Source organism: Anguilla rostrata, chromosome 7 (assembly GCF_018555375.3).
Source record: "Anguilla rostrata isolate EN2019 chromosome 7, ASM1855537v3, whole genome shotgun sequence".
Lineage (NCBI taxonomy): Eukaryota > Metazoa > Chordata > Actinopteri > Anguilliformes > Anguillidae > Anguilla > Anguilla rostrata.
The window spans coordinates 53,546,909-53,574,763 of NC_057939.1; the positions used below are offsets into that span (position 1 = coordinate 53,546,909).

General features: G+C 41.9%; 1 protein-coding gene and 1 long non-coding RNA gene across 3 annotated transcripts in view; one reads left to right on the forward strand and one right to left on the reverse strand.

The window, feature by feature from the left end:
- Nucleotides 1-26,068, forward strand: LOC135260046 (glycine receptor subunit alpha-3-like). The gene is given in 10 exon segments (XM_064345165.1): nt 1-623; nt 10,371-10,498; nt 11,378-11,445; nt 15,324-15,547; nt 15,961-16,043; nt 17,153-17,290; nt 20,279-20,493; nt 21,495-21,641; nt 24,245-24,358; nt 24,361-26,068. Coding segments are annotated over 10 exon segments (1,380 nt in total). The 5' UTR covers nt 1-552; the 3' UTR covers nt 24,553-26,068.
- Nucleotides 1-27,855, reverse strand: part of LOC135260049 (uncharacterized) — a 38,644-nt gene that overhangs the window by 6,477 nt on the left and 4,312 nt on the right. The window contains exons 2-3 of one of the 2 annotated variants that reach the window (XR_010331457.1): nt 14,779-14,930; nt 11,284-13,670 (exon numbers count right to left, since the gene is read on the reverse strand). This is a non-coding gene — a long non-coding RNA (uncharacterized LOC135260049). Of the gene's footprint in view, nt 1-11,283; nt 13,671-14,778; nt 14,931-27,855 lie in introns of those variants that run through there. The other variant, XR_010331458.1, reaches the window with a different exon arrangement.

Genomic DNA, 27,855 nt, shown 5'->3' on the forward strand with positions numbered 1-27,855 from the left:
TACATAAACTATTTATATCGATATAAATATATATAGAGAGAAAGAGAGAAAAAACAACAACCTGGCAACCTACCCTTGTTCGTGAATAACGACATAAAAAGAGCGAAAACGTTGTGATTAATGGTGAGTCGCTGAAGCGCGCGCTTACTGTAATGGTACGGAATGACTGGAGGAATTCTGTGTCAGTCAACAGCCATTCTGGGCGGGCTGACGTAGTACGGACACTTGAAATGTGAAGCACCTTGCATCGTGATGTTTTATGTTGCTGCCTATTTTAGACAGAGGCTGACAACCGCTCTGTTTCGATGTTGTTCGCTTCGACTGTGCAATTAATCGTGGCTATATTATGACCGCTTATATTTATATGCCAATGATGCAACATTAAGATTATTTTATTTTTTTAAAGAAGGGGAAAAAGAAATAAGTACAAATAAATAGAAACCCTGTGGCTTTTGTTGGATTCTGGAGAGAACGCTCACAAACCTGAAGTGTTCTGAGAACGCATCTGGTCTAAGTTGCTCCAGTATGCATTTTCGATATTGAAGTTTAGAGATGACTCGGAAAAGGCTACAGTTTGTAGCCATGAGGGGATTCTTCGCGTGGGAAATAGCACTTTTACTAAGGTAAGAGCAAGCCGGTAAATCAGCATAAAACGAGAGAACCTTAATGTTTTTCTGTACCGCTATTAGAGTGAATGTGATAACTAATTTTTGCCCGATTCAACGATACTGTGATTACTATTAATTGGAGTGTGTACAATTTTACCGTTTTTGCACTTCAAATTGGATATAATGTGTGATTGCCCGTTAGGTGCGTTTTCTGTGCAGTTGCTTGTCGTTTCATATGCGAATATTGCTGAGCTAAAAAAAATGTTGCGATGTTTCATAATGTTTAAAAACTGCACCACTTCGCTCAGTGGGCCAATTGTAAAAACTTATTCTGTCGTGAATTTCACCTTACAAAATACACTAATGGTACTGAGGTTATAGCCTAATCAGATGGGTTTTTTTTAGTGAAAGATAGATGACATTGTAATGTTATGTCTTGAATTTACAACTGGAAGAGCTTGTTGTGGGGCAATTAGACATTTTTCTGAAGTTTAAAATCGAATCGCTCAGTCAACCATTGAAAAGATTTACTAAATGAAAACGGTGTTTGGTCGGCTTTTTGCAATAGCCTACACTTCATTTTGGCTTGGCCATCTCAGATTGTTTTTATATGTGGTATATTGCGTAAATGTGTCACGTGCAGGAAGGATTTAATGCAACGCTCCACATAAATCCAAGCTCATTGAGTTTTTGAGATTTGTCGAGCAAGACATTACATACAGTACTTCCGTTTGGGTAATCGGCAACATTCAGAAGGGTCAAATAAGTGGTAAATTAGTGGTGCCCGAACTCCGCCAAAGTGTGACGGTGTATTTTCAGAAATTAGGTGGTGGGCTATGTAGCTACTGCACGTGCTTTTTGGTCGTACTGTATGTGTGTATGCTCCATGTGGACTAGTAGCCCATTAATCCCTGACATGGCCGACTCTTGTCAAAACGCATAATCTTTGGCCAGACAGCAGTAAGAGAAGAGTAACGAGTTGGTAACGTTTCACCCGCCTGTTTAAAGGGCTCCTGACTGGGAGAAAACAGATAACGTGTAGGACGTACACAGAGAAATGATCTTGGATAAATTGCTTGTAAATTGGACCGGACGTGCTGTATCAGATTTGATATTACGCTGAACATGTTCCTGTATACATGTCTATCATGTGCACGCGCACCCGTAAACGCGCGTTCATAGTAATCAGCACATCATCTCCATTAGTGATATCATATAAGAAGCTACATGCGTGCGCAGGTCATCATACCTGGAGGAATAAAGGTAAAGAAAAAAATCCAAAAGTCCTAAAGATTGTAATTTTAAATCACCATATGCTAAAAAAAAAAAATCACTATCAAGCAGTTTTACCCGATTTCACAAAATCCCTTGTTTGCACTGGCATCTTTTATTGGTTATGCGCCAGTATGTGTTTATCTAGTTTTCAGCACTTGTCCTGTCTAGATAAATGCTTTCACCACAAAATCCCAATCTTGAATGGATGGATGGATAGCCAGTTATAGAACAACCACAACACTATGTTGTGAAATTGTTCTTTTACTGTCCAAGATTTTGTGAGTACCGTATTCATAAATAACTGACCTGACCTGTGTCAGCCATGGGGGAGTGGAGTGTTTGTCTCACACTGCTATCTGAAGATAGTGGGTTTCTTTTAAACGTAGAAGGTCAGATTTATGTTAAAATAATGCTTTAGCGTTCGTGTGATTAGCCAGCTGTCCTGCAAGCTCTCTGCATAATGCAGCATATCTGTGTGATTCATCTGAAGTGGTAGGTCAGCCATGCATGTCCCTGTTCACCTATCTACATCTATTTGGGCCACAAGCTTGTCTGTTTCCAACACAGTTTATACTCCCATGCCACTTCTGCATTAAAAACACGAGTGCAGAAAGGATAAAAAAAAACAAAACTCTGCCCTTGAATTGCACAACATCCATGTAGACAACACGGCTCCATTTTTGCTTGAGGTCCCCCCTCATCCCTTCAAAAACACGGAAAACCTTAAAATTTAATGGCTACATTAAAAAGCTCTTTGCGCTGAAGGTTCAGATTTGTCGTTCGTCTGCTTTTCCGAATTACGGCACGGGGTGACAACGTCTGTAAGAGCATGATAGCCTTTTTAATCACTGTCACATTTATGTTTCACAGATTTAAAAAAATAATGAAAAATGTACTCGTAGTGTGCATTTTGATTTTCTTGAATAAACCCCTGAATTAAAATTATTACGCCAGACTTTGTAGAAAGTCTTAGCGGTTTGGTCGATTTAACTCTTGGTGTAACTATACAGTTAAAAGGGCGAAAGGCTTTTTGAACTGCTGCACCTGAAAGGACAGTCTTCATTATTCCTGGCTGTGAAACATTCGCTGATTAGTTATATGGGTACTATAAAGCCGGCTCACAGAATGAAACCTGCTATAAGAGTGCTTTGTACTTTCGGGCTCATCATTTTTTATATTCTGTCAAGTTTGACGAACTAAGTTATCCCCAATTAATTTTGCTACAGGCCACTGGATCCCAAAGAGCACATTATATAACAAAAGGGTTTAGCATTATGTAACATTGTACCTCAGACTGTGGTTTTATTTCGTGATTCTTTAAAATAGATTTTATGTTGATAAGTTCTGAGTGGACTAAAATTAACTATGACCAGGGATTATTTTCCCCTGGGAAAATTTAAAGTGAAATGTGCAGTTCGCCCTTGTTGCCCCTCTGACTGGATGAAACGGTTTGTTACGGTCACATGTCACTGGCCTTCTGGCCCCGCCCACTTTCTGACAGGGTTCCACGGCTCTCATCTTCCTCCCTACAATTACAAGCTCCCTTTTGATCACCATGGAGATGGATTTTCACTCGGCAATCAAAACTGAACAGGCCAGACAAGCCAGTCAGCCAACAGCTCAGAGATTGGGGACTGCTGAGTTAGCTGCATAACTGCACTGGGTAAAATCCAGAACCCTAACAAATCCGGAAACCAGACTACTGTAAAAAGAGCCATTTCCAAGCGTGTTATACAGTAAATAGTATTTGCTTTCAAGCCCTCAGGAGCAGAAGGCACTTTGTGTTTGGCGGTGTGGTCTGTGGCGATATTCACCTGAGCTGCTGACGAGGAAGGGGTAGGTGCAGAGTCTCACTGAGGGGCTAATACAGGAGGCTCAGTGGCAGGAAATGTGTGGCGTTATGCTTCAGTCACAGGTCGTGACTTAACACACGAGGGTCCGTAGCTGGGCTCTGACAGAAATACAGGGGCCATTCAAACATTGCACCCGATCGCTGTAGAGGCAGGAGAGTCCAGGTGTGGCCCAGAGATCTTCACAGTGCTGATCTGCAGTGAGAGTCCACCTGTCCAGGAATCCACTACTCAGAGGTCAGCTATAAAGCAAGGTTTCACTAGCTACGAAGCAACTCATTAAAGCCAGAGATCTCACTGAGCTGCTGATCAGGAGAGTCAGGTGTGCCAGAGATCTCACTGAGCTGCTGATCAGGAGAGTCAGGTGTGCCAAATTAGGATTGAATTGAAGGAACATGGTTGGTTACCATGGGCCTGGTAGGAGGTATGGCTCTGTTAACACATTCTTGCATGTTTTTCCTTGAAGTCTATTGGTGTCCAGCAAGGGGCACAGAATGCCATGGAGCATTTTCGAAAAAAAAAAAAGGCATGGCCGTTGTTATTTTGTCTTGAATGCAATCAGCAAAAGCCTTTTCTGAGAATATTTTCCAGGTTATTCCATTAGTCTCATCTGGGACCATGTGCTGGAAACTTTCTCCCTCCTCTCATTTGGCAGAATGAAAAAAAGGATGAAGAAAAATCAATTTAATAGTTCAGTTACTTCCATTTAACTGTAATTGAGTGCTCTTTAATCTCGTCTTGATCCACTCTACCGGCAGTAATTTGAAATCCCGAATTCCCACATCGCTAACCGAACAGCATGAGCTATATCTATTGCCAGAACGTTTGTCAATAGTATATATTAATATCAAGGGTTGAATTTCAAAGTGAAGAAATATGTGAAATTATAACCTGGTTGCCTTATTTTTTGATAGACTTCAACCAGGCTATAAAATGCAAACAGCAAATACCCTGTACCTCCTATAATGATCACTCTGGAAACTGTTCTGAATGGCTCCTTGTGTGATGTATGCAATATATGCGTCCAATAAGACGTATCATATTAGCATAGCAAGATTCTTTTCTAATTTCCAAAGTCTAATTTGGTTGAATGGTTGGAAGTTTTTATCCAACCATTTCTTTTTTGATGTTTCTTTCAAAAACCTAACACTTCTGTATCCCAATGGACAGGGAAGAAACAAGACTGCATTTGCTTTGGCCCTGCCCCTCCGTGGTCGATACAGGAAATAATTTTTTGTTAACATCTGACTTTTTTAATAAGTATAAACTGTTCGGTGTGTTGCGAGTACAGAAAACTCTCTAAGAACGTTGAAATTTTTCACACTGAATGATGTCTTTCTGCATTGTGAGCGGACTTTAGCTGCAAAGTCAAACGGAAGCCCTGGTGATATTAGCAAAGAGATTCAATATTAGCCTTCTTCATGATTGAATAACTGCTTAAGATAATCAGTGCTCAGCGAGTTCACATCTGTTCACGTTCCTCGGCCTGTGCACTGGAGCGGATTCTGCAATCACTGAACGTGCACTGTGCTCAGCCGTGCCCTGTGGCTCTGTGCTACGGAGCAGCTGCTAATTATTCACAATAATTATATTAATAAATAGACACAAAATAAAGAAAATATACAGGTCGAATGCTGTGGTTTCTTTCGAGAGGGTAAATAGCATTGTGTATTGTTCATAAATTCATTGTGAAATATACGCTAAATTTAAGTAAATTTAAGATGCACGCTGTACCACATTTGCATACTACCCGCACTATCTGTTGGCAGTTGATTTTAAGGTGTGGCTTGGGTGAAATAGTCTTATGGAGATGTTTTTGACTTTACACTGATGACTTAAGAGACTTACAAGGTGCAGGCATAAGATTCTTGTTTTCCAGTGTACTTCCCTCATTCCACCAAGAAGAATAGCAAGATTGTGTACGCTAGCAACCGATGACAAGAATGTAGCACCAGTAGACACATATTATTTATTTAGATTGGTTTAGTATGCGCAATATGATGAACACAGGACTGTGGTTCTGTTAAATGAACACTCTGGTCCATGCAGGTTTGTTTGTTGCCCTCAATATCGCAGACCGGCAGATTACCATAAAATCCGCCGTTATGTTTGTGCTGTTATGCAAGAGGCTTAACTTCTGTTTAGTCAGAATTTCGCAGAGCAGGTACCCACCTGTTCCTCTACCTCTGTGCTTGTTACACTTGTACAGTTGCCGAAGGCTGAACCGTTTCACAGCTGGTCTCCATTTTAGACCTGCTTTCTAGAAAGGTGTGCTGCAATGTGCAACGCACTGCATGACTACTGCCACAATGGGGACGTGGGACTGTAGTGCTTACTCCTTGAATATCTGTTAACAAATCCCGAGGAGGATAGGTTCAAGCAAAGGAGACAAATAAAATCACCCTGGTAGGCTGTGAACAAGTCAGGCGGGCAACAGTTTTCTTGAGTGCAAAAGCTTAAAAAAAAAAAAAAAAACCTTTCGGTTATAGTTACTTCATAAACAGTCGCTGAACTTCCTAGTCACCGATCCCAACATAGAATATTTAAAATAACCCGAAAATCAGAGTCTGACAGAACTGCGTAATCATATCGTGCCACCGTGGCTCATGATGCGAGCCTAATTCCACGAGGCAGCTGCTACGGGGGGAATTTCGGAGAGGAGTTCCACCGGAGATCTCCAGCCTGACAGGTGATGCTCATTCAGAGCAGACGTGGGGGCGTCGATGTCCCCCCGGACCTGCTCTTCCCAGCGTATCGATCCCGTCTCTGGTATCGATCGCGCGCGTCTCGTCCTCAGGCTGCCCTGTGGCTTCATTATTTTGTCCATGATAGAAAAGAAGCCTTCGCTGATATGTAAACTGATGAAACTGAATGGGTAAGATGTGACTTGTAATGCAGCATGACATGCAGGTTAATACTCTGGGAGGGAGGGAGGTGGGGGGGTCCTGGGAAGGTTTGCATTAAATCACGCTGGACGTGCAATGCCTCTGGTTTTCAGCAATAGATGAACGTATGGAAAAGCCATTGATGATGCTGCTGCTGAGAAGGAACTGTGTTGCTATGGGAGAACATCAAAAGCAAACAAGTTCACACTTTTGTGTGTGGAATTATGTGTACAAGTAGGCCTACGTCAGTGCACTTTCACTGGGTGACATCCCCCTTCAAGAGCAGAGGGCTACAGTGCAGGAAAACCTCATAATTACAGAATGGCCTTATTTAATGTACAACGGTACAGCACTGGGGCTGCAGCTTGCGTAGAGTCGTACCTTTAATTTAAAGGATTTCATTTTCTTTGTGTGCGAGAAGAGATCCTGTTGACGTTTTTATATATTAAGAAAAGAAAACATTTGGCGTGCATTTTGTACCCTGTGCAGTGTAATAATCAAGACCCAAAAGTGAAAGCATACTAGGGGATATTTTCATTGCAAACAGGCAGGGTGGAATTGTAGTATGGACCCCCATCTGCTCTAATTACGAATGAAAACCTTTGGGGCATGAAGCTCACAGACGTCCGCGAGGTTCACTGTCCTATTTTTTTTTTTTTTTTTTTCAGTCATGAATGCTTACAGTAGCCTATGTTCGCGTCTGGCTTCACAGCTGAGCAGGTCTGATAGCGATATCATACATGTAAATGCCGTTTTCCTTTTATGTAAATACCATATATTTCAAATTAAATTATTTTTTTATGCTCGGGCCATGCATATACAGTCGTCTCCCTCTCGGATTCAGACGTGATTCTTTATGTCCAAAAAAAAACTTTCACCGTTCAGCGACCGCTTTGACTGCGCGTTGTTGCTTTCAACGGTTAATCTTGCGTTAGCCGCCTGTTCATACAGCGTCCTTGTGACCGCTCGAGCCGTCCTGACTCGCCGTCTCTCCGCCGCGTTCTCTCTGCCACTCTCCGCTCTGCCCCGCGGTCAGAGGCTTGTATCCCTGCCGCTCCCTTTTCCTCAATTATCCGAAAAAGCCTCTCAAAACGGTGCCCTCCGTAAATGAAAAAAGCTAGCATATAATGGATTTCTGCCCATTGGGGGGTGGAGTTTCACAGCGGAAACTCGTGCTTCTGTGCCGGTCTTGTTTTGGTTAGGGGGCACCAAGCCGAGAATAGAGCCGGGTAAGATGAACAAGGGTTTCATTTGGGTAACAGTGCGGTCAAATTGTCATCAGGTGAACGTACGCTACCCACATCGTAAGTGATGGCCCTGCACAGTTAAAATGTTATTTGTTTTCAGGAAGTCCTTACAGCCTAAATAGCTTTGTTGAACTTTTCTATTCTGCTCTGCAACTACACCGTAAAATGTCCAGTGTTGATTCAACTCTAACGGGGAACATACGAGTCCGATCGAGTTGATTTGTAAGAGCTGATTCAACACTGGGTATTTTACTGTAGGCCTATAGCAGCAGCGCAGAACAAAAATGGTCATCAAAGCTATTTTGGGTGCAAGGACTTCCTGAAAACAAGTAGCATGTGGGTGAATTTAAGCAATATAGTCGAGGGAGAGAGCTAGATCATACAATTATGTGTATGCAACCCGATGCACAGATAAACTCAGCGTAGCTTTACTTAATTGTAGGCATGTGATACTTCAGCTGTACAGTACAGCATTTCCGTTGCATGTCAGACACGATGCCTGAATTATTGCAGTACCCTATGAAAAACAAATAAATAAAAATAAAATGCAATACATTTGAGCAAAATGTCAAAAAAGCAACAAATTTAATAACTCCAAATGCTTGAAGTGTTGTGAAGCTGAACGGAGCTTAAGTGACTATAAACGTACATTAATAATGCCAGCTTGGCCTCTGCTTAGGAATTTTCCTCTGTTGTGTTTTTATTTACCTGTGGAGCTGCATTAAAAAATATATATATATTCTGCTTCTCTTGTACCGTCTCGTTCAATGAAATTCCGTCAATCCTCTTAGCCACGATAGCCCGAGAGCAGAGTTGTCTCATGGAATTTGTTTTATCGGAAACACCACGTTTCTCCTGTAGCCCAGCGTCTTCGCATAATAGCTTGTGCATTTTAGGCTTTCCGGAATACACTGTCCGTAGATGCACTTGAGGCGAAATCTCAAAATAATTTTGCGTGTTTTGTGGATGCTGTAACTGTCAACCAATGTTACAGTTCCTAAAGAAAATGGGATTGTCACATGTAGTATTGTGAATATTGTTTGGACCCAATGTTTTTGTTCTTTGTACTTTGGAAGTCAACAAACATAACTAACTAACTAGTTATATGCAGTTTAATGCTGTTTACCTTGGCCACTGTTGTGCATTTGGTTTGCTTACATTCATTAGAAAATGTTTTTTTAAAATTCTTGCTCTGCGGAAATGTTCTTGAATTAAGTCATTTATAATTGTAGTTTCATTCCGCATTTTAAAAATAATGAACATAGAAATGCATTTTAATGTAATCTCATTTCAAAGATTGCAGACATATCAGTCGTAGGAAACTACATGCATGCACATTGTATACAACACACACAACAAACACAAGAGCACCTATTTCAGTTCTTCCTGCCTTCATGTTATCAATGTCATACTTTTCAGAGATCTAAAACTATATTTGTAGTCCATCACACATGTATTTGCTACAGTAGTTTACACATTAAGCTGTCCCTTAAGTTTGTTAAATATGTATCACACCGGTAAGGAGCAAGGATACAGTTCCTTGGCATTAAAAGCAGGCCTTGTGTTCATATGGACTGTATAGACCATACTTCTTTTAGCCTGGTAAATATACCTGAAAAATCTTTGAGTGTAACATTCTTGGCACATGAGCAATGTTTTATTCAATAGGCAGGGACAGCACCAAGCTCTGTAGGTGGTTTAAACAGTTGTTTCCAGGGACTGTAGGATTAAATGTCACACAGTAGATTTCTGAGTGATTTTCATAGAGACTGTAGCTATGCAAAATTAATATTGACATTAAAAGGAAACTGCACAAGAAGTATGTATGTGCAAAAGCTATAAGGTACAGCTTCAACAATGTTGCTTAATTGTTGTCATATGCTGTAGTCAAGTAAAATTTAAGTTGAAATTTGAACTATGAAAAGAGCAAATACTTGACCTATACCCACATATTTATGATTAGCATGCTCATATACTAATTTTGATCTGAACCTTTTCATAAATAAATAAATACGTTTAGAAAAGAAATGCCCTGGTTTACCATGTTATGAAATTAATATTTTATTACTCAAGCCATGTGCGTTTGGATCTGCATGTTGTAGCATAATTACTGAATGTCTGGTGCGTAGAGAGACTCATCTTACAGTTGATTAAATGTAAAACCTAACTCATGTTTATATTATATTGCTTATCTCAGATGCATCTGAATAATTTCAAAGCAATGTGGAACCAGGGTAATAGATTCATGAGAATTCCTCACTTTAATAAATGAGTGTCTTATAATTGAGCGGATGCAAGGAAGGTACTAACTTTCGCGATTCGAACCCGGGACTTCCTTGCCGTGAGGAGACATTTCACCACGCCACCACGCCACCCTTTCACAAACTTTACAACACGCATCAAACCTTTAATAAATACAGTATGTGAATCTGGGTTTAAGTCCTAAATTAAGTAGTGTGCTACATCTGTATCTGCCCCATCAGCGTGTCCCTGTCTTCCTTTCAGCATGGTAGCCTCGAAGGACCCCGACAGTCCTCGGGGGAGAGCCGTCCCCATGTCCCCGTCCGACTTCCTCGATAAGCTCATGGGGCGGACTTCAGGGTACGACGCAAGAATCCGACCGAATTTCAAAGGTACGTGCATCATCCTGAATTTTCATTCCTTCATGCCCTTCCGTTCCTGTCGGCTGTCGCCCAAAAAATCGTAACGTGAGAGTCATATTCACAATATGATGATGCTACGCATCGGCTGGCATCATTGCTGAATTCAGCTTAGAACGTCGGTGGTTATCCGATAATCTGATTATCAGATAAAACATTGATGCCATTTCGTATTTGCACATTTCTAGTAATGCGTGCATTGTGCTAAATCGGTGGAGAATGTGGATGATATTAACTGGATGGAAATAGAGGCGTTTTTTTCTGGTGGGGAAATTATGAAATACTGTTAGCCAGGTATGAAAGTTCACTCCTTAACCTCAGCGCTTCCTCAAATTACCAAAGTTCTGGCACAGCTTCAGTTACATGACATTACAGCCATTTAACAGACACTCTTATCCAGAGCGACAGCAACTTTTACACAGCATTTACATTGCATCCAGCTGGATTTATACAGCTGGATATATAAATTATACAGCTGAATATATATACTGAAACAGGGACGGAGCTTGATCAACAGCAGTGTCCTACCCGGGAATCGAATCTGTGACCAAGAATAACAGTTGTCAGCAAAATACAATTACAAATCAAGGAACATATATGTATTACTGCTTGAAATTGTCTACATGTTGTGCATGTACATGTAAATGTGAAATATCTTGTGTGTCAGTTCTGAGAAATGTAGGTGCTACATCCAGTATAATAGATACTGACATATATTGAGTTATGATTGGTTGTTGCAGCAGGCTCGGTCAGTGAAATGTTTTTTTAATCTGTTGGGAATGCCTGTGCAGTTCCTGTGTTATTGCTTTCATTCATACCTGCCGTTAAGCTGATTATGGCTCTGTTTCCTAGGTCCCCCTGTGAACGTGTCGTGTAACATATTCATCAACAGCTTTGGCTCAATTGCGGAGACGACGATGGTACGTACAGTAAGCCCTATTTTTGGCTGGACCGCAACAGCGGGGCCAGCCCTATAAACGCGAATGTCTGACTGACTGAGTGATGAAGTTACACCACGCATGTCTGTGACTGAGTGACTGAGTGATGAAGTTACACCATTGGTCGGCCGGTTCGGTCCAGCCACATACTAGGTTTTGACCTGGTCTTGTTAATCTAATTACAAAAGTAGATTAAATTTGGGTTTTGCAACCAAAATGTAGCGATGGAGCTCATGAGTAGACAAGTAAAATTTAATTGAATTGAGTCATACTCAACCAATCAGAGAAGTTATGTTGTTTGTTGAGACAGCAACAGCCCTAATAACTGAATTTGAAACCCAACCTCCTTGTGTGCAACTGCAGCCAGTCCTGTGTCACCTTGCTGGGTGGCAAGGTCAGGATTGGATACCGTGGGTATCCATTGGGATTCATAGTTGAAATCAAAGTGTCCCACACAGTGCAAACTCATGATAAAATTAAACAGCCAAATCTGCCCGCCCCCCTCCCCCCACTTTGCTCCTCAGACAGACTTAAATTAGTGATGACTGCATAAGAGTAACATTATTCCTGGAGCCATTACCTACGGCTGGCAGGCTGCACGTGGGCCTAGCTGCAGGGCTGTAGAGGCTGGGGTTAATATGGTGGCTCAAAGCTCCTTACAAGCTCCATAAAATTAACCGAAAGTTGTTTACTTCCCTTTTTAGTCAGGGCTGAGTCTCACTGTGCTGCTCGTACCATACTAATGCCTTCATATCACATCAGCTTCAACACCACCTATTTATAGATTTTAGAACCGCTTTTTTTTTTTCTCCTTTAAGTGGAAAATTGTTTCTTCAGACGAATATTTTTGCATGCATTTTGTTTTGTACATTTGAGCGACTTTTCATCAGCCCCCTTAAGAATCCTAAGGTGACACCTGGACGGCAGTATTCTTAAATGTATGTGTGTGATATGTGTGTGATATATGCCTATAGGTCAGTCTCTTGATGTTTTTTTTTTCCCCAGCAACTACACACTTAACCTATCATGCCTCAGGGTAATCCTGTGCTACAGTTTTGTTATCCATGTTTTTATTTACATCACTGTTTCATTTTGATGTTTTTTTTTTTTAGTCTCTGGAACCTAGGATGTGCCAAGCACACTATTTATAAAAATTAAAAAAAACTTTATCTCCCATAAAACCATGATTAATGTGATGTTATACTCTCGGAATCTAGAGAGGGGTCAGATAACGTGTGTGTGGGACAGAGAACGGACCGCAGATAATAGAACTCAGAGCATTACATAACACATCAGAGGAGAGAGGGGGGTCGTTTCACACGATGTACCGTAGAGTTCGGTGGTTACACAGGGATCCTCCACTGGATGTACCCTGCCATATGTTAGAATGGGATTATTGCAGCGTTTCTTAGAGGCATGCCTTGCCATCTGGCCCGTGCTGTGGGGTCTTTATTGTGTGGGGGGGGACCACCAAAGATTTAGAGAATGTATTCACATGCAGTCGGAATTATTGTAATCTAAGGCAGCTGCGTGCAGGAAAAGAATGCATGCATTTAGATCTCTTCATAGGTTTTTTACGGAGCCACCCTGTATTTTTCACATTTAGGATGAGCATATCAAACCTCATTTTACTGCTTTCAGTGTTACAGCACAGGTGCTGAAGTACAATTAGTAAGCAAGCTATTTATTACAGGTCAGGTCACGCGCATTATAAATTAAAATGTATACATATGTATATATGTACACACGTGTATTATACAAATCCGTAAATGATATCATAAGGGAAATGTGGAGGTCATTTTTTTTTTATAAAGAAGCTGATTAAAAGTAAATAACGTAAGGCTGTCCGGGCCTTCTGTTGGCCGTCAGTTTGTGGAACCACTGGAGGGCTACAGGACTGGAAATGCCATTCAGGAGATGATAGGTCAAAGATGGAGAATAAACATTTTGGTGTACCTGCAGGGAACTCTGTGATGAGTGTTCGCAGGACAGCTATGCGATGTACGGGGCTGGAACAGTACAGGGACCCTGTATCACTCATGAGAGAGCCGCCTAGTTAAGCTCCCCTGCTCATAACACATCTCCGTGCCCGCGTCTACGGTGGCTGTCCGAGACAGTGACTCCGGAGAGATCAATGATGTGGCAGTGACAGCTGAACACTGTTAAAGAACCCGTTTCCGTCCCAGCTGGATTAGAGGGTTAAGGCTCTGTACAAGGAGGTCAAACAACACAGCTTTCAGATGGGCACTTGACTTTGATTGCTCTCAAAAAAAAGAAAATGGCTGCAGCTAGTGCATATTCAGACAGAAGCATGGTCCGTGCAGAAAAAACAAATGTTTTTTTTTTATTTTTTTTATGAAGCTTAACATTCCTGTTCTTTAATCAGGTTGCTGGTCGTGTATTCTCATTTCCTGTAACACACAGCATACAAAACTGATCTCCCCCTCTCCTCATCGCAAAACCTTTATTTTGTCAGAAGGGATGGTTGCAGAGGAAATTTTACCCCAATTTCCCCCCCCCCCCCCAATAAATGTGGAAGGGAGTGCCCGATCACAGTTACGGAAACTGACCGAGTCCCTCTCTCCTTAGCCCTCGCTGTGGTTAGATAGTCCTCACCCCGTGAGACAGCTGGCCCTGACGTGGCCCGAATTCAGCCTGGCTTATAGCGCTTATTGCTTCACAACAATGGAGCGCAGCAGTTGGCGGGCTTGGTTTCTCCTGCAGCTTTTCGATTCCGTGCTGATTGGATCTTACGTAACTAGTCTGCAGCCTGGCGGAACTCTCTGTGCTCTTTCACTGTCCTGCGTCTCGAGGTCTCTGGACTCTGAACTATGGAATGGCTTTTATTCATATATTTATACATTTAGTAACCTTGATAAGATTGGATTTCCAGGCGCTTTCTCCTGAAAGCAGACTATACCAGCTATTTTCACATCCACCGGAGCAAACAAGGGCATGTTTCTGAATAGTTTTCTTAGTATAGTTTTTCTTGATTAAAATTTGTTTAACATACTTTTAATAAGTACTTATCCACCCAAGTTTTTCAGGAAGTTCATTCTGACTTTTACTTCTTTTTTTTTGTATTGCTCTTTGACAGTGTGAAGGACACAGATAAAGTAAAAATCAGATATATTTGGGAATCAGCTCAATCTCCACAATAGCAAAATAATAAACAAAAGTATTTCACCTGTAATCACAATTATTAGAATATAATCGCCACTCAAACCAAACCTTGAATATTGCTTTTGAAAACAAAAGCCTAGTCAAATCAACCCCTTCACAGTTGTCTATATTGGTTGTGAGATGGATGCTTACCCGATGTGGATGTTTTCCACTGGAGAAACCTTCTTTGTGGGGGCACGCTCGAGGACGAGAGGAATGGATTGTAACTTGATGGATGTGCCAGAAGAGCACAGCATTGGCCAGCCTAACTGCCTCATTCCTCTTCTCCATCACCGATACGGGCCCTGTGGAGATGAGCAATACGTCTCATTAATGTGCTGTTTGTAAAGGATAGATTGAGAAGGGAATCCAGTCTTCGGTGGAATTGTGCCAAAACTAGGCAGTTAAAATTTGTTTAATTCTTAAATTGGACTATGAAAGGGAATGAAAATGAAATGTCATGAAGGTCTGGGTTAGATTTGTCATAGTACACAGATTCTGGTATTGTCATTTTTACATATTTAAATTTCACAAACGGTAAAAATTTCACAGTATCAGCAGTAGTTGATATGGATGTTAATCCCATTACCGTAGCCATTGTTTGCTATAGACGGATGGGGATAATGGTTTCAGCTTGCTAAATAACGCCAACTTTCTCTCCCCCCACCCCACCCCCGCCCTTTTTTTTTTTTTAATAGGATTACAGAGTGAATATTTTTTTGCGTCAGCAGTGGAATGATCCCCGATTAGCTTACAGTGAATATCCGGATGATTCCCTGGATTTGGACCCTTCCATGCTGGATTCTATCTGGAAGCCGGACTTATTCTTCGCCAATGAGAAGGGAGCTCACTTTCACGAGGTGACCACGGACAACAAGCTTCTCCGAATATTCAAAAACGGAAACGTGCTCTACTCGATAAGGTTAGCATGCCGACACTTCCCCCACATTTCATATACGATTACAAATCATTTTCATACTACCAACAGAACAAAAAAAAAATCTGTTTGATTAACAGAAATGATCATGAAAATATGCTGTTAGCAGTTATGTAGATACTCCTGTCGCAGAAGCACATGTGTTAATAATGTAGTTTCAAGTGTTAATATGAACATTGTTAGTTGTTAGGAATTAGCCCTGTTTACCAAAAAGTTACCTGAGTACTTGAGGAAGCATATCACCTCAGTTAGCCACATGAGTTGCAATGCAACAGTTTTACTGACACCACAATTCACACCTGTCCCAGGTTATTATGCGTTAAGGTTGACTGAAGATTGCTGGGTGATGTTTTTTAAGGAGTCTTGTGATGATACAGATACAGGTTTATTATTTGCAGATTAACGCTGACGCTCTCCTGTCCTATGGATCTTAAAAACTTCCCAATGGATGTGCAAACGTGTATAATGCAGCTAGAAAGCTGTAAGTATCCACGCTTTGTTTTAAATGTGCAGTGTTTGTGTTATGGTAGGAATCAAAGGACTCTCTGTTCAGTGGTGGAACTACGGTTGACTGAGAAAGTTGTGCTTTGAGGACCATTTCAATGTCCCTTTACATCTGTCAAATAAAAGCTGCTGTGAAATCATTTGGTTTTTTCTCGCCCCCCAAGGCAGCTAGCATTCACATGTATAGCACGTTTTACTCAGGATTTGACGAGATTGCTGCGAAAGCAAACTCCCATCACATATTATGCATTTATGCATGTTTAAAATACAGAGCGCCGTGTCTGGCTTTCTGACTCATTAGACTGGCCCTTACCAGTCGTATATTTTCATGCATAATAAGTACAATTAGTCATGTGCTCTGCCCTGTACATATGAATTAATATTTGCCTTTTCAACAAGGTTTCTCTTAAAATCCCATGAAAGAAAATTAAAACGTTTTTGGTTTAAAAATAATAACACATTTGTTAGGGAGAGTGACCCCCCCTAAGCTGCTATTTAAAATGGACAAAAGGACAAGGAGAGCTATATAAAGGGAGAGTTCTTGTGATTATATATGATATTATTTATTTAAACGTTTTCACACACAATCTCCTTTCCAGTAGGAAGCAGGAACCCCTGGGAGGTTCTGCAGGCTCTGTTTAATGCTTCAGGAGATAGCTGTTGTTTGTGGGTCTCCTCTACATACTGTATGATAAGGCCTTGTGTCATCCCAGTCATGAATGTCTGAACAAAGACGATTTGGACATCTCTATGTTGAGTGGAAAGGTTATTTGTATGCCTGAGGTGAGTGTGTGAGTGTGTGTGCGTGCGTGCGTGCGTGCGCGCAAAACCATTTACTGACAAACAAAACAATCAGAAGAGGTTTGAAATTACTTTTACAAAGTAACTTATACTTCCATATTGTTATGGTTTTATTAATTTTGTGAAGGTAAGTCGCTCTAGATAAGAGTGCCTGCTAAATGCCTGTAATGTAATGTAGAATAGCGTGCCAAGTCACAACAGAGGAATAAGAGCAACTCGGGACATTAGTTTAACGTACAGCAAGCGAACAACATTTCACCCCCGATTGCGTTCGTCTCTCTGCAGTCGGATACACGATGAATGACCTCATCTTTGAGTGGCAGAAGAAGGGGCCGGTCCAGGTGGCGGAAGGACTCACTCTCCCACAATTCATCCTGAAGGACGAGTCGGATCTGAGATACTGCACCAAGCATTACAACACAGGTAATACGGACCTGATTGGCTGACTTAACGCACATAACTGTAGCAGTTGTGTGTCCTCACTAACTTCCGATATATGGACTCAGTTTCTGACTCATTTAAGGTTAGCAGAGCTACCCAGTTTAATTCATTTCCATTCAGCATGTACTCTTGCAGAAGTAACAGAGCTAAATGGAAACCTATCTGGTGCCTTTGTTACCATTAAAATGGTAAATGATCCACCTCTTCCTTTTTTTTTTTTTCTTTCTATATTTAGAAATGAGCAATGCTAACCATTGTCACTGCTGTGTTAAACGGGCCTTAGAGAAGGGTAGCCGTGCAGATAAACTCATCTGTCTGGCTATTCCCAGGGCTCGGAGGCAGTCACACTGTGTTCTGAAACTCAAATGCTTATCCAGTCAACACATGTCAGTACAGCTTGAATGGCGCAATATTACCGGGTTGCTGGAAATTCAGGCATTTCTACCAGGAACTGACAACTAATTAGACTTTTCCCCACTCGTGGGCTTGGCTAACATGTTTTATGCAACTGGACAGTTGTATCAGTCCACTGGACTAGAAGCCATTCTCTCAGAGATGCGATGGTCTGATATTCAGTCACAGTGATATCTTAAGTCCTATGAGGTGAAGCATTGTTGCCTCCTTTTTTCTTTTTTTAAATAGTGATTCTACAAAATGATTGGTTGTGTCTGTGCCCTACACACATGCACCAATGATTGCTCGGTTATACAATAAATATCCAAATAATATTAAATTAAGGAAAGGTTCCTGTTTTTTTATTGCTCTCTGTCACGTTATCACGTTCTACAGCTAGGTCTTATTTTTATTTTTAACTTTTTAAGTTGCGTTCATTAACATTTTCTCCAAGGCTGTACATATCAGGTTTAGGTTCCAGGACAGTGAACACTGCAAATAGTGTCTTGCATTTTGTGTGCGACTACTGCAATAAGAACAAACGTGGATCCACATTGCCTCTGTAATAATCCTGACATGGGGAAATGTGCACTGGTTCAGATGCAAATAGACCCTGTAGTTAGCCTGTCTGAAATCTATTAAAGAATATACTGTCTAAGCGTGTCTCCCTGTATATACGCGGGGTTTAAGAGATGGATTACCCACGCTGCCTTGCGCCCCTGCTGGTCTCTCCTGGCTTTGTGCAGCGCTGTCAATCATAAATCTGGCCAGTTTGGCCTTGGGTTTATCTGCTGGGGGCACTGGGAAAATAAATTAATTTTGCCGAATGACTCACGAGCAGAAATAGGATGCAGCCGTGAGTCACGGTCTAGCCCCAGCCGCGGAGGCTGTGGCCACTCCATCAGTAATTAGACTTCGGCATCACGCATTTCTGCTTATTCCCACCAAGGTGGCAAGGAAGCTTGCGTGTGGCTAGATGAGTACATATTCACCCCCCACCACCACCCAAAAAAAGTGCAATAAAATAAATTGGCCATTTCCATGGAAGCTGCCTCCGTGTTCTGTAAATCTATCAGCTCTGTTGGTAAAAACGGAGACGGTGGCGCCCACGTTTTCAATAATTAAGAGCGTAACGTCAGCGATGTGAGAGAGCGGTTCCTCGCGCACGTCGCTCGCAGGATCTTTTCGGGGAGCGCTGATGGAAAGGGCTCCGCTCCGTGCTGCGGGTTTTGCTTCGTGCGTGTCGCGCCGGTAGCACGCGCTCCTGCATGGCCGCGTTCTGCGATCTGAAGCGCTGCGATCCCTGAGCTCATGCGACACGACAGCCCGGTCATTCCCTGATGGCAGTTAACCCTTTAATGGTGGGGGGAAACGCCGCCCGAGCAGAAATTATTATTCATTTATTTTCGCGGCACAGATTGAGCTCGCCACAACAGGACCGTAGAACGCCGTAGCCACAGCCAACAAATGCTGCAACGAAACCGACATTACAGATTGCGAAGATCGTGATAATTGGTTTTGTTCTGAGAGTGAGAGTGTTTATATGATAACAGGAAAGTATCTGCCAATACATATAGGCCTAGCAATAAATAAATAAACAAACACTAAATAAATAAAGCCAAACACAGCTCAAAAATAAGTCCCAGTAGAGGCGACCATTTTCCCCCTGGGCCGCCTGAGGTCGTAGTTGACAGATCGCTGCGAGTCCATCATGTTGCCGGACAGAATCTGTCCAGCGCTGCAGGATCCACTCAGGTTAATGACAGCGGTCGGCCTGCACAGCACAAGCCTCTCCACTTCTTCTGAACAACACCCCGAGGAGAAAAGGCCACAAAAATTTGGGTCATCTTTTTTGGAAATGCAAACGCGGTAAAAATGAAAGCAAACTCTTTGCTCGATGCGCAAGCTCAGTTCTGCCGCGTGCTTCGCCCTTCCGCTTTGCACTGCTCCCGTGCGGCTAGTTCATTAGGCTTCCGTTTGGGTAATTAACCAATTCAGCGGCATGGCTCGTGTAAGTGCAGCGGCCAGTCATTTTAGATCTCGTCAGCGTCTCCCGCGTGCTTTGGGGCTGTGCTGCTCCTGGATTCCTCAGCATCACCCAAGCAGGTCACTTAGCCAAGCTTAGCATACGTGGGATTTATTTTACCTGTGGCTAATGGAGTAGACTGATAATTATAACTGCTTCAAGCCTGTATAAATGAATAATATTAATAATAGAATTTGAAATGCAAGAACTCTACAATTAGATGCTGCTACATTAGCCTTTGTTATGTCAACACATTCAGATAGAAATAACTTACAAAAAACAGCTACAAGCACCATATTTGTGCATTTCTCCAACCATTCTAAATGTGATCTTCACATTCTTAAACGCTATCCAGGTCAGGGCAATGCTAATATTTCTAAATGTCTTACATTGTGCATCCGACAAGTTATTAGGCCTTTCACACTTGTTATATATTCTGTACATCCCTCTTTCCCAGTGCAGTGTACAGGTGTTTTGTTGCACTGTTCAGACACTGGTATTGTCATGTTTCATGGCCAGACTGTAGTAACGAGCCCTTTTGTTTAAACCAGGGAAGTTCACCTGCATAGAGGTGCGTTTCCACCTGGAGAGGCAGATGGGCTACTACCTGATCCAGATGTACATCCCCAGCCTGCTCATCGTCATCCTGTCCTGGGTCTCCTTCTGGATCAACATGGACGCCGCCCCCGCCCGAGTCGCTTTGGGCATCACCACGGTGCTCACCATGACGACGCAGAGCTCCGGATCCAGAACATCGCTCCCGAAGGTACTGTACACACACACGCCAGCGGGCCATTGGGTGACTCAGACCTGCCCTGGTTTTTTACACATTTATACATCGGTCTGTGCAGTCATGGGGGAACTCATTTGCGTGATACGGTGCACTTCAGAGTGGATTCATGAAAAGCTGATGTCTACGCACAGGTTAGACAGTCTACAGCTACAGTAGGTACTGTAGGGTATCTGTAGGTTAATTAGTGAAGGGAAACTTTTCTTGGTGATAGTTTCTGAAGATCTCCAAAACCTATGGCTTGCATGGAACAGTTAGGCAGAAAAAAATGAGCACTTCTTAAAATGAAAATGAGGGTTAGCCTCGGAAAGCCACATTAAGTTTCCGTTCGTTAAACGGAACGGCTCTGAAGCCTTTGGTCCCAGCTTGTGCACTTCACACGGCGGAGAGAGGATTCCATTAGAAAGCCGGCTTGTTTCATTTAGCCACAGGATCAATACAAATGTGCCGGTTTTCACCCAGCGCCTCTAACTCATTAATTATCCGTGTTCATTTCCAGTTCCCCTTTTTGCCAGCGCCCACCGCACCTGCATCCCTAATGAAAACCCGTTCATGGGAATCGATTCCATTTCTGAAATGGTCCCGACTTTGAATTCAGCTGATTGGGAAAGTAACAGCTAGCAGCACAGCGTGTAAATGCATGCGGAGCGCTATGCATATGGTATATGGACATTCTGCTAGGCTCTTTATATCGTACTGTATCGACTTGCTTTTTCCCTTATATTGTCAGCAGATGAGGTTTTCTGACATTTTCCAATACCATACGCCTGTTGTGATGCACTCACATTTACAGTATGTGTCAACAGAATAATCCATTGCTTTCTTCCCTGAATGGGTCATGTGAATCTTATCAATTTATCCCCTAAATTGCGCTCAATTCCTGTATCGAAATCGCCGTTCATAGATTTTCATTTCCTGGGCAAAACAAACAGACACTTGGATACTAATGGACGCTTGTCGCCTTCTTCATCTTCCAGGTGTCGTATGTGAAAGCCATCGACATCTGGATGGCGGTGTGTCTGCTATTTGTATTCTCTGCTCTGTTGGAGTACGCGGCAGTTAACTTCGTATCCAGGCAACACAAGGAGCTGTTGAAATTCCATCGCAAGAGGAAGAGGAACAAGGTACACCCGTCTGCCCCCGAAACTGAAATATAACTGTAAACGTAACGTATCTATAGTTACGTTACATTAAAATGTAGGCGTTATTATTGGAAAGATTTTACATTATTGCAAAGGTGGAGACTTCTGTTCATCAAGTCGTATGCCTTTCTTTTATCTGAACCTTTTTGTCCATTACCGGATGCTGTAGGAACTAGAGTACCTTGTATGGAATGAAAGTTATAATTTAGAGCTTCTCAAATGTGTCTTCATAGGGTGACTCCCCAGATGACTGATGTGCTATATCACTTACTGTGAGGAACATATTGGTCCTACAGCCTTAATCAATTAAAACATTGTACTTAGCCTACCTCTAAAGACTAAAAGGCAATCAGTACAGAAAATAGAAACTAAGTTTGTCAAACAAAGAGCTTTTATTTTCTGCCAATATTGCCCAAAATAAAACTTATTCAAAAGAAAATCATGTCATCTTGTGGCCATAAAGTGTAATTGCAGAATCGGGACCAGCAAATGGGACATAATGTAGACCTCAAACGAAAGAGGTTTATTCCAAAGTTAAAGCTTTTCATGGAATCCAAAGGTCAATATTTTCCAAAACTGGTTTAGCATGTTTGCATTGCATGTGAGGCATACACCATAAAAGTGCCAGTTCAGTATTGGCAAGATGGCGTTTGGACAATAAAGATTTTAAGTTTTGAAGTTAAAATGATGACACACACTTGCTGGCCCAGTCCCCAAAAGGTATCAGAAAATTGGGGTGCGTATGATCTGAGTTCATAGGATTCCAGCATCAAGCTCCGTTATGCACTAGCACCCTGTGGTAGATTGTTCAATATGATCAAGCAGTAGTACTGCAAGAACTTGCTGGTCTGGAGTACTGTTATCAGAATTATACTAGTTCGTTATAAGATGATTTAATTGATTATTCCAGATCAGTATTTTTTAAGTAAAATTTTGAATGTAACTGAAGGAACATTTTGTAGTTTATTCATAATTCAACTTAATTCTGATTTAAGCATTGGATAAGTACACTTGAATGACTAGACGGTTCAACGAAAAGTTCTTTTATGTATTATTCAGTGTTCATAAGGGAGAAATAAGCATGTTCAGTGCCACGTATACTTCAACTGATAGTGAAGTACACGTGGGCCAGCCATTTTGGTTTCATTTCTATTTATTTTTTGCCTTCCACGTTTACTTTGGTTCTCGTCTTTTTGCCGACTGATCGCCTTTGTTTTTGTTTACATCAGATTAATGCATGTTGTTATTTTAATGTCTTTTCCCGCAGCGTGTCACATTGTAATATCTCTCTGACGGACCACCTGGCTGTCAATAACACACCATGCCAGCGCCATGGTTCGAATGGCTCTGCTGTACAGTAAAGCCCAGATTAAGTTCTCTGTTCTTTCTCATGTGGGATCACAATAACAATTTTCATTCCCCCTCCATAATGTCCCCCCCACTGCTTACTGTAAGACAACAGAAAGATTTTATTTCAATGACACTGACAAAAATATACAGTAATATGACAGGCGTGTATTAAATTGAGAGGCTTCTGCAGCATAATGTGCTGCCTCACATGTTCTAACGCTAATCTCCAGAACGGAAGAGAGGCATCGGTGTACCGTTTGGTTCTAAGCTCCAGGTGCACCGTGCACACCCTGCATGCTGTGTCTGAACCCCCTTTTGTGTTTGTCTTCTTCTGTTTTGTTTTTGCTTGACTTTGCCGTTATGAAAGCATGTCGATGAGGTTCTGAGTAGGGAGGAAAGCAGGGAGTCACTGCAGCCTAGCAGTGGCGTGAGAAGCGCTGAGCCAATATATGGATCTCTGGATCAGATCTCCAGTGCAGACGTCAGGGTAAAAAAAAAAATAAAGAAAGCACACCTGTAGATACTGTACTGTGATGTAGCGTCGCTTAGTGATGCTTTGTGCTTTTGTGTCGTGCTAGCAACGTGTGGTTTGGTCATGTGTCACTAGTTACTTTGATTCCATTAGTATTGTGTGTGTGTGCGCGCGCGTGTGGTTGTGTGTGTGTTTGTGGTTGTGGTTGTGTGTGGGTCGGGGGGGCTGTGTGTTTGTGTGTGAGCGGCGTATGATTATGTGTGTTTGCTACTGGCTGTACTTTTCTGTCATTGAGCACCTGCCTCTTCATTTCCACTGCTGTTTCTCATGCAGATGCTTTCACTGTGAGGTGTGTGATGTGGGCGTGCCGTTGCTTTTAAGCTGGATTCAGGTGGAATTGCCGAATGTGTGCAAAGATAGAACAGCTTACTGGAAACTCTAGCTTTCTAAGTTTCAAGTGCATTTGCACCTTATTGCTTATTTTGTTGCCTTTACGTTGCCTACCACCTTTTTAATATTTTGTAGCCTAGACTGCGCACGCCTATTACTCACATGAAAGCTTTTTCAGTAGTGATGTCATGTTTGTCTTCATCTTTTATTCATATAATCATAAACAGACAATAATCAGCACCAGCATTTTCAAATCTCACCCTCAATCAGTCTAGACTACTAGTGATGGGAGAGTGAGGTTTCCGGTATTCTGAAATGGGCAGAGCTTCAGTTAGCTGCCAGTCTGATGTGACCTCTTTCCTCTTTTCCTTAGCAGGAGGAGGGCGTGAAGGAGAGCAGACTCAGTTTCAGCGCCAGTGCCGGGACCCCCTGCAGCGCCGGGAAGGACGGGATCGTCCCAAAAGCCGCCAACAGCACCCCTCAGCCGCGCCGCCGCCGCTGCACCCGTCCTCGTCCTCGGGGACGAGGTCCCACGAGGAGATGAGGAAGCTCTTCATCGACCGCGCCAAAAAGATCGACACCGTCTCGCGAGCGGGCTTCCCGCTGGCCTTCCTGTTCTTCAACATCTTCTACTGGGTGCTCTACAAGATCCTCAGGCGGGAGGACGTGCACCAGCGGTAAGGCAAGCGGTAAGGGCCAGCGGGAAGGCCAGTGGGAAGGCCCGTGGGAAGGCCCAGAGCCAGAACTGAGCCACAAACCAAACGTTGAACGTGCCGTTGGGATACAGGAGTACGAGAGCAGCTACGCCACAGACGCTTTCCGTGTTCCTCGCGCACCGCCAAGAGAAGACGTGGACACGCAACGTCGAGCCAAAGGAAACCAACCGTCAGTCGTTTCTATATTTATACTTTTAGACGAAGAACAGCGACTCCAGGAGTCTCGGACTCCAGTGACTCTCAGCATCACTGCCAATGTTCCTGTTGATATCTCTGTACACCTCTGGTACTGGCATTCAGAAAAAATAATTATGAACGCAGTTATTCTTTTGTCGTTATAGCACAGTACCACTATGCATGTCATGGCACAATAACAATGTTAGTGAGAATTTAGATTTTTTTCCCCTTAAAGACCGAACTGAACTCTGCATTATCTTAACCACTACCTGTAAAACATTGAATTGGTGACTACCGTTTTTGTCTTGAGTGGGTCAGCGTTATGATGGGCAGCATTTTCAATATGCTGAATTTTAGTATTTAGCACATATTCATGGTCATTCCCAGTTTGCACATTTCATCTTAAGGTTCCAGATGCCAGGATGTAGGACTAATCATTGAAAAAAATTGGTAATCACTTATTCTTCAAGGTGAACGGTTTACTATGAAAGCATACCTCTCTCTGGTCTGACCAGCTGTGTAGCCTCAAAGTTCTATAGAAATACAGCACAACCTCCTAAGACCCAGCAATTGATTTTTTGTCCCCTGTAGGGGACCATGAGTCTAAAAACAAACATTGAAGAAAATAGAAATCACTAAAAATTGTGCACCATGTCAGGTTACATCAGTGTTCATCAGCGATAAACATAACATAATGTGACATATGGTTCCTGTCTGTCAGGAAATTGCATCTTCCATTTAATGTAAATGCAAAAAATAATTCAGTATGTTCCTCAATATGGCTGCATCTGACATTGCTGCTATATCCTCTATGCACACATTACTGTTTTTCTACTAAGGTACTGATTGATTCATTATTTGAATATTAATAGCAAACCTGGGTTCACTACCTGAGTTTCCTTTTACGTGCTCATTGGGACATTTTGAAAATGATTATTGTAGAAATGCACACGTGCAGAACAAGGAACCTTTTTCAGTTTAAAACAAAACGTTCAGATAAAAACAAACAAACCAAACTGCCATATGATCTGGTAAACATATCAATGTGCTCACACATTCCTGGAGTAGATTTTACTACCTACTATTTGTCACAATCATGCAGTTTGTGTAAAGTGTAAAGTTATTTTGAATTACGAGTTAAACAAGTTTTGCATGAAATTGACTGTTTATGCATCATCTTATTTTTTATGTAAAACTGTAAAAGTTTTTGTGTCATTTTCTGTGTCAGGACAGCAGCTAAGGTGAAAATGATTCTGCATCTGTAAATACTGTACATTCCTTCAATAAAGTTGCTGCGGAAGTTTCCCCCTCCCACTCCTTTTTCACCAGTAACATGTGTCCTGGTTTGATGCAATAAAAATAAAAAATTCATTAAATTAAATGAAGATGTTATTTAAATAGCATATATTAGTAACCTTTCTTCCCTAAGTGACAAAACAGTACTGACAGACATTACAGTAAAAAAAAACCATGGCAGTTCCACAACTTAAAACTGACATTTCATGCCAAAAGCAGGGTTACTTAATGCACAAACAAATTCTGACAGACTAAAGTCAAATAGGTTTGAGGGTAACTGGAGGACAGATTTTCAAGCTGATTTTATGCTTTGGTCACTCCTGTTTCAAAAATATCTATACATCCTCATTCAAGAACAATCTGGGGAAAAATTATGTTTGCTTCCACATGATTACACACTGGAGGCTAAAACATCGCACGGTTCTCAAACATTTGTGTTATCTATCAACAGCACTAAGGTAAAGAGTTCAGTAAAATTCCCCAGGCCAGAGTTGTTGTGGGTGTTGGTAGTGGATGTGCTTCTGAGAAGGGGAAGTGCAAGTCTAATAGGCCAGTTAACGTGGAACTGCAATAATTAAACTGCATTGAACCCCACCACCCCCACCCTATTTTCTGCATAAATTGTGCTGAAGGTAGGAAACTTACAAATAAACTAAGGACACTTAAGTTGGCTTCTCAAGCTTTCAAATGATTATTATTCAAGACTGCAGTCTCTGCGTGTCAAGCACCACCAGAGAGATACTCTGGGAGAAGAGAGGGTGTCTGACGGTTATTAAAAATGTACCCAAAATCAATTTGAAGACATGAACAAATGTGCCTTTGTTGATTTTACTGACACACCACGGGCGTCACAGAACGCCACCCCAAAACACAAGTCCAGAGAGTTAAATAAACACATTAATTCATTTGGTTTCTTTCCAGTTATTGCATCACTCCATTCGTTCATATACCTAGATTCCTATATTCCTACCATTCCCATGTTCTTTACTACAAAGCTTGACCTCATAATGTCAGATTATTGCTTAGTTCGCTAGATTTTCAGATAATAGATGGATTGCAATTATATGATGCACAGTAGGTCATATATATTATTTACTTATTGGCGATGTAATCTGTTATACAATTTGTGCAACGAATCATAGCGAGGCACACTGTGTCCACTAGAGTGCGACAAAACACCACATAAGAGAAACCGTAAGGCCACACTGACATCTACAGGAAGCGAGAAATGAAGCGCCACCTGGCGGAGGACAAGCATGCTAGCATGTGTTTTCCTGAGTTGAATTTGGACACAATATTTGCATTGAATTTGGCATTGGCCAACAACTACAGTAGCGCAGACATCACAGATTGACAGAAAAAATATAATTAGAGGATTAAAAGTATTGTATCGTTGGTATTGTCAAGTATAAAACTGTATAAAATCCAAAATGGGAATTCACAAGGGATTGGTGTGGACATCTTGGCTATAGCTTGAATACAATAAATATTATGTCCAAAATAGTAATATGACCTCCATAGTCAGAGAGTTGAAGAAGTTTTAATGGAATCGTACCAACATTTACAGCTGATAAATTAACTGATGAAAGCCAGCAAATGCACTAACTCCATTTTAATCACCGCAATCGAGGTGAATCTGTCTGGAAAGGTACCAGCAGGGCTTCCACTTGTCTCTCTCGTCTTAGCCACAGCAGAAGTGTTTGGAACTTAAATTCTGTGCTGGGACTACAAAGGCTTAAAGTGTTAGTGGCTGAGAGTATCGCTCCAGCCTGTCAGGGGTTGTTTAATGCACCAA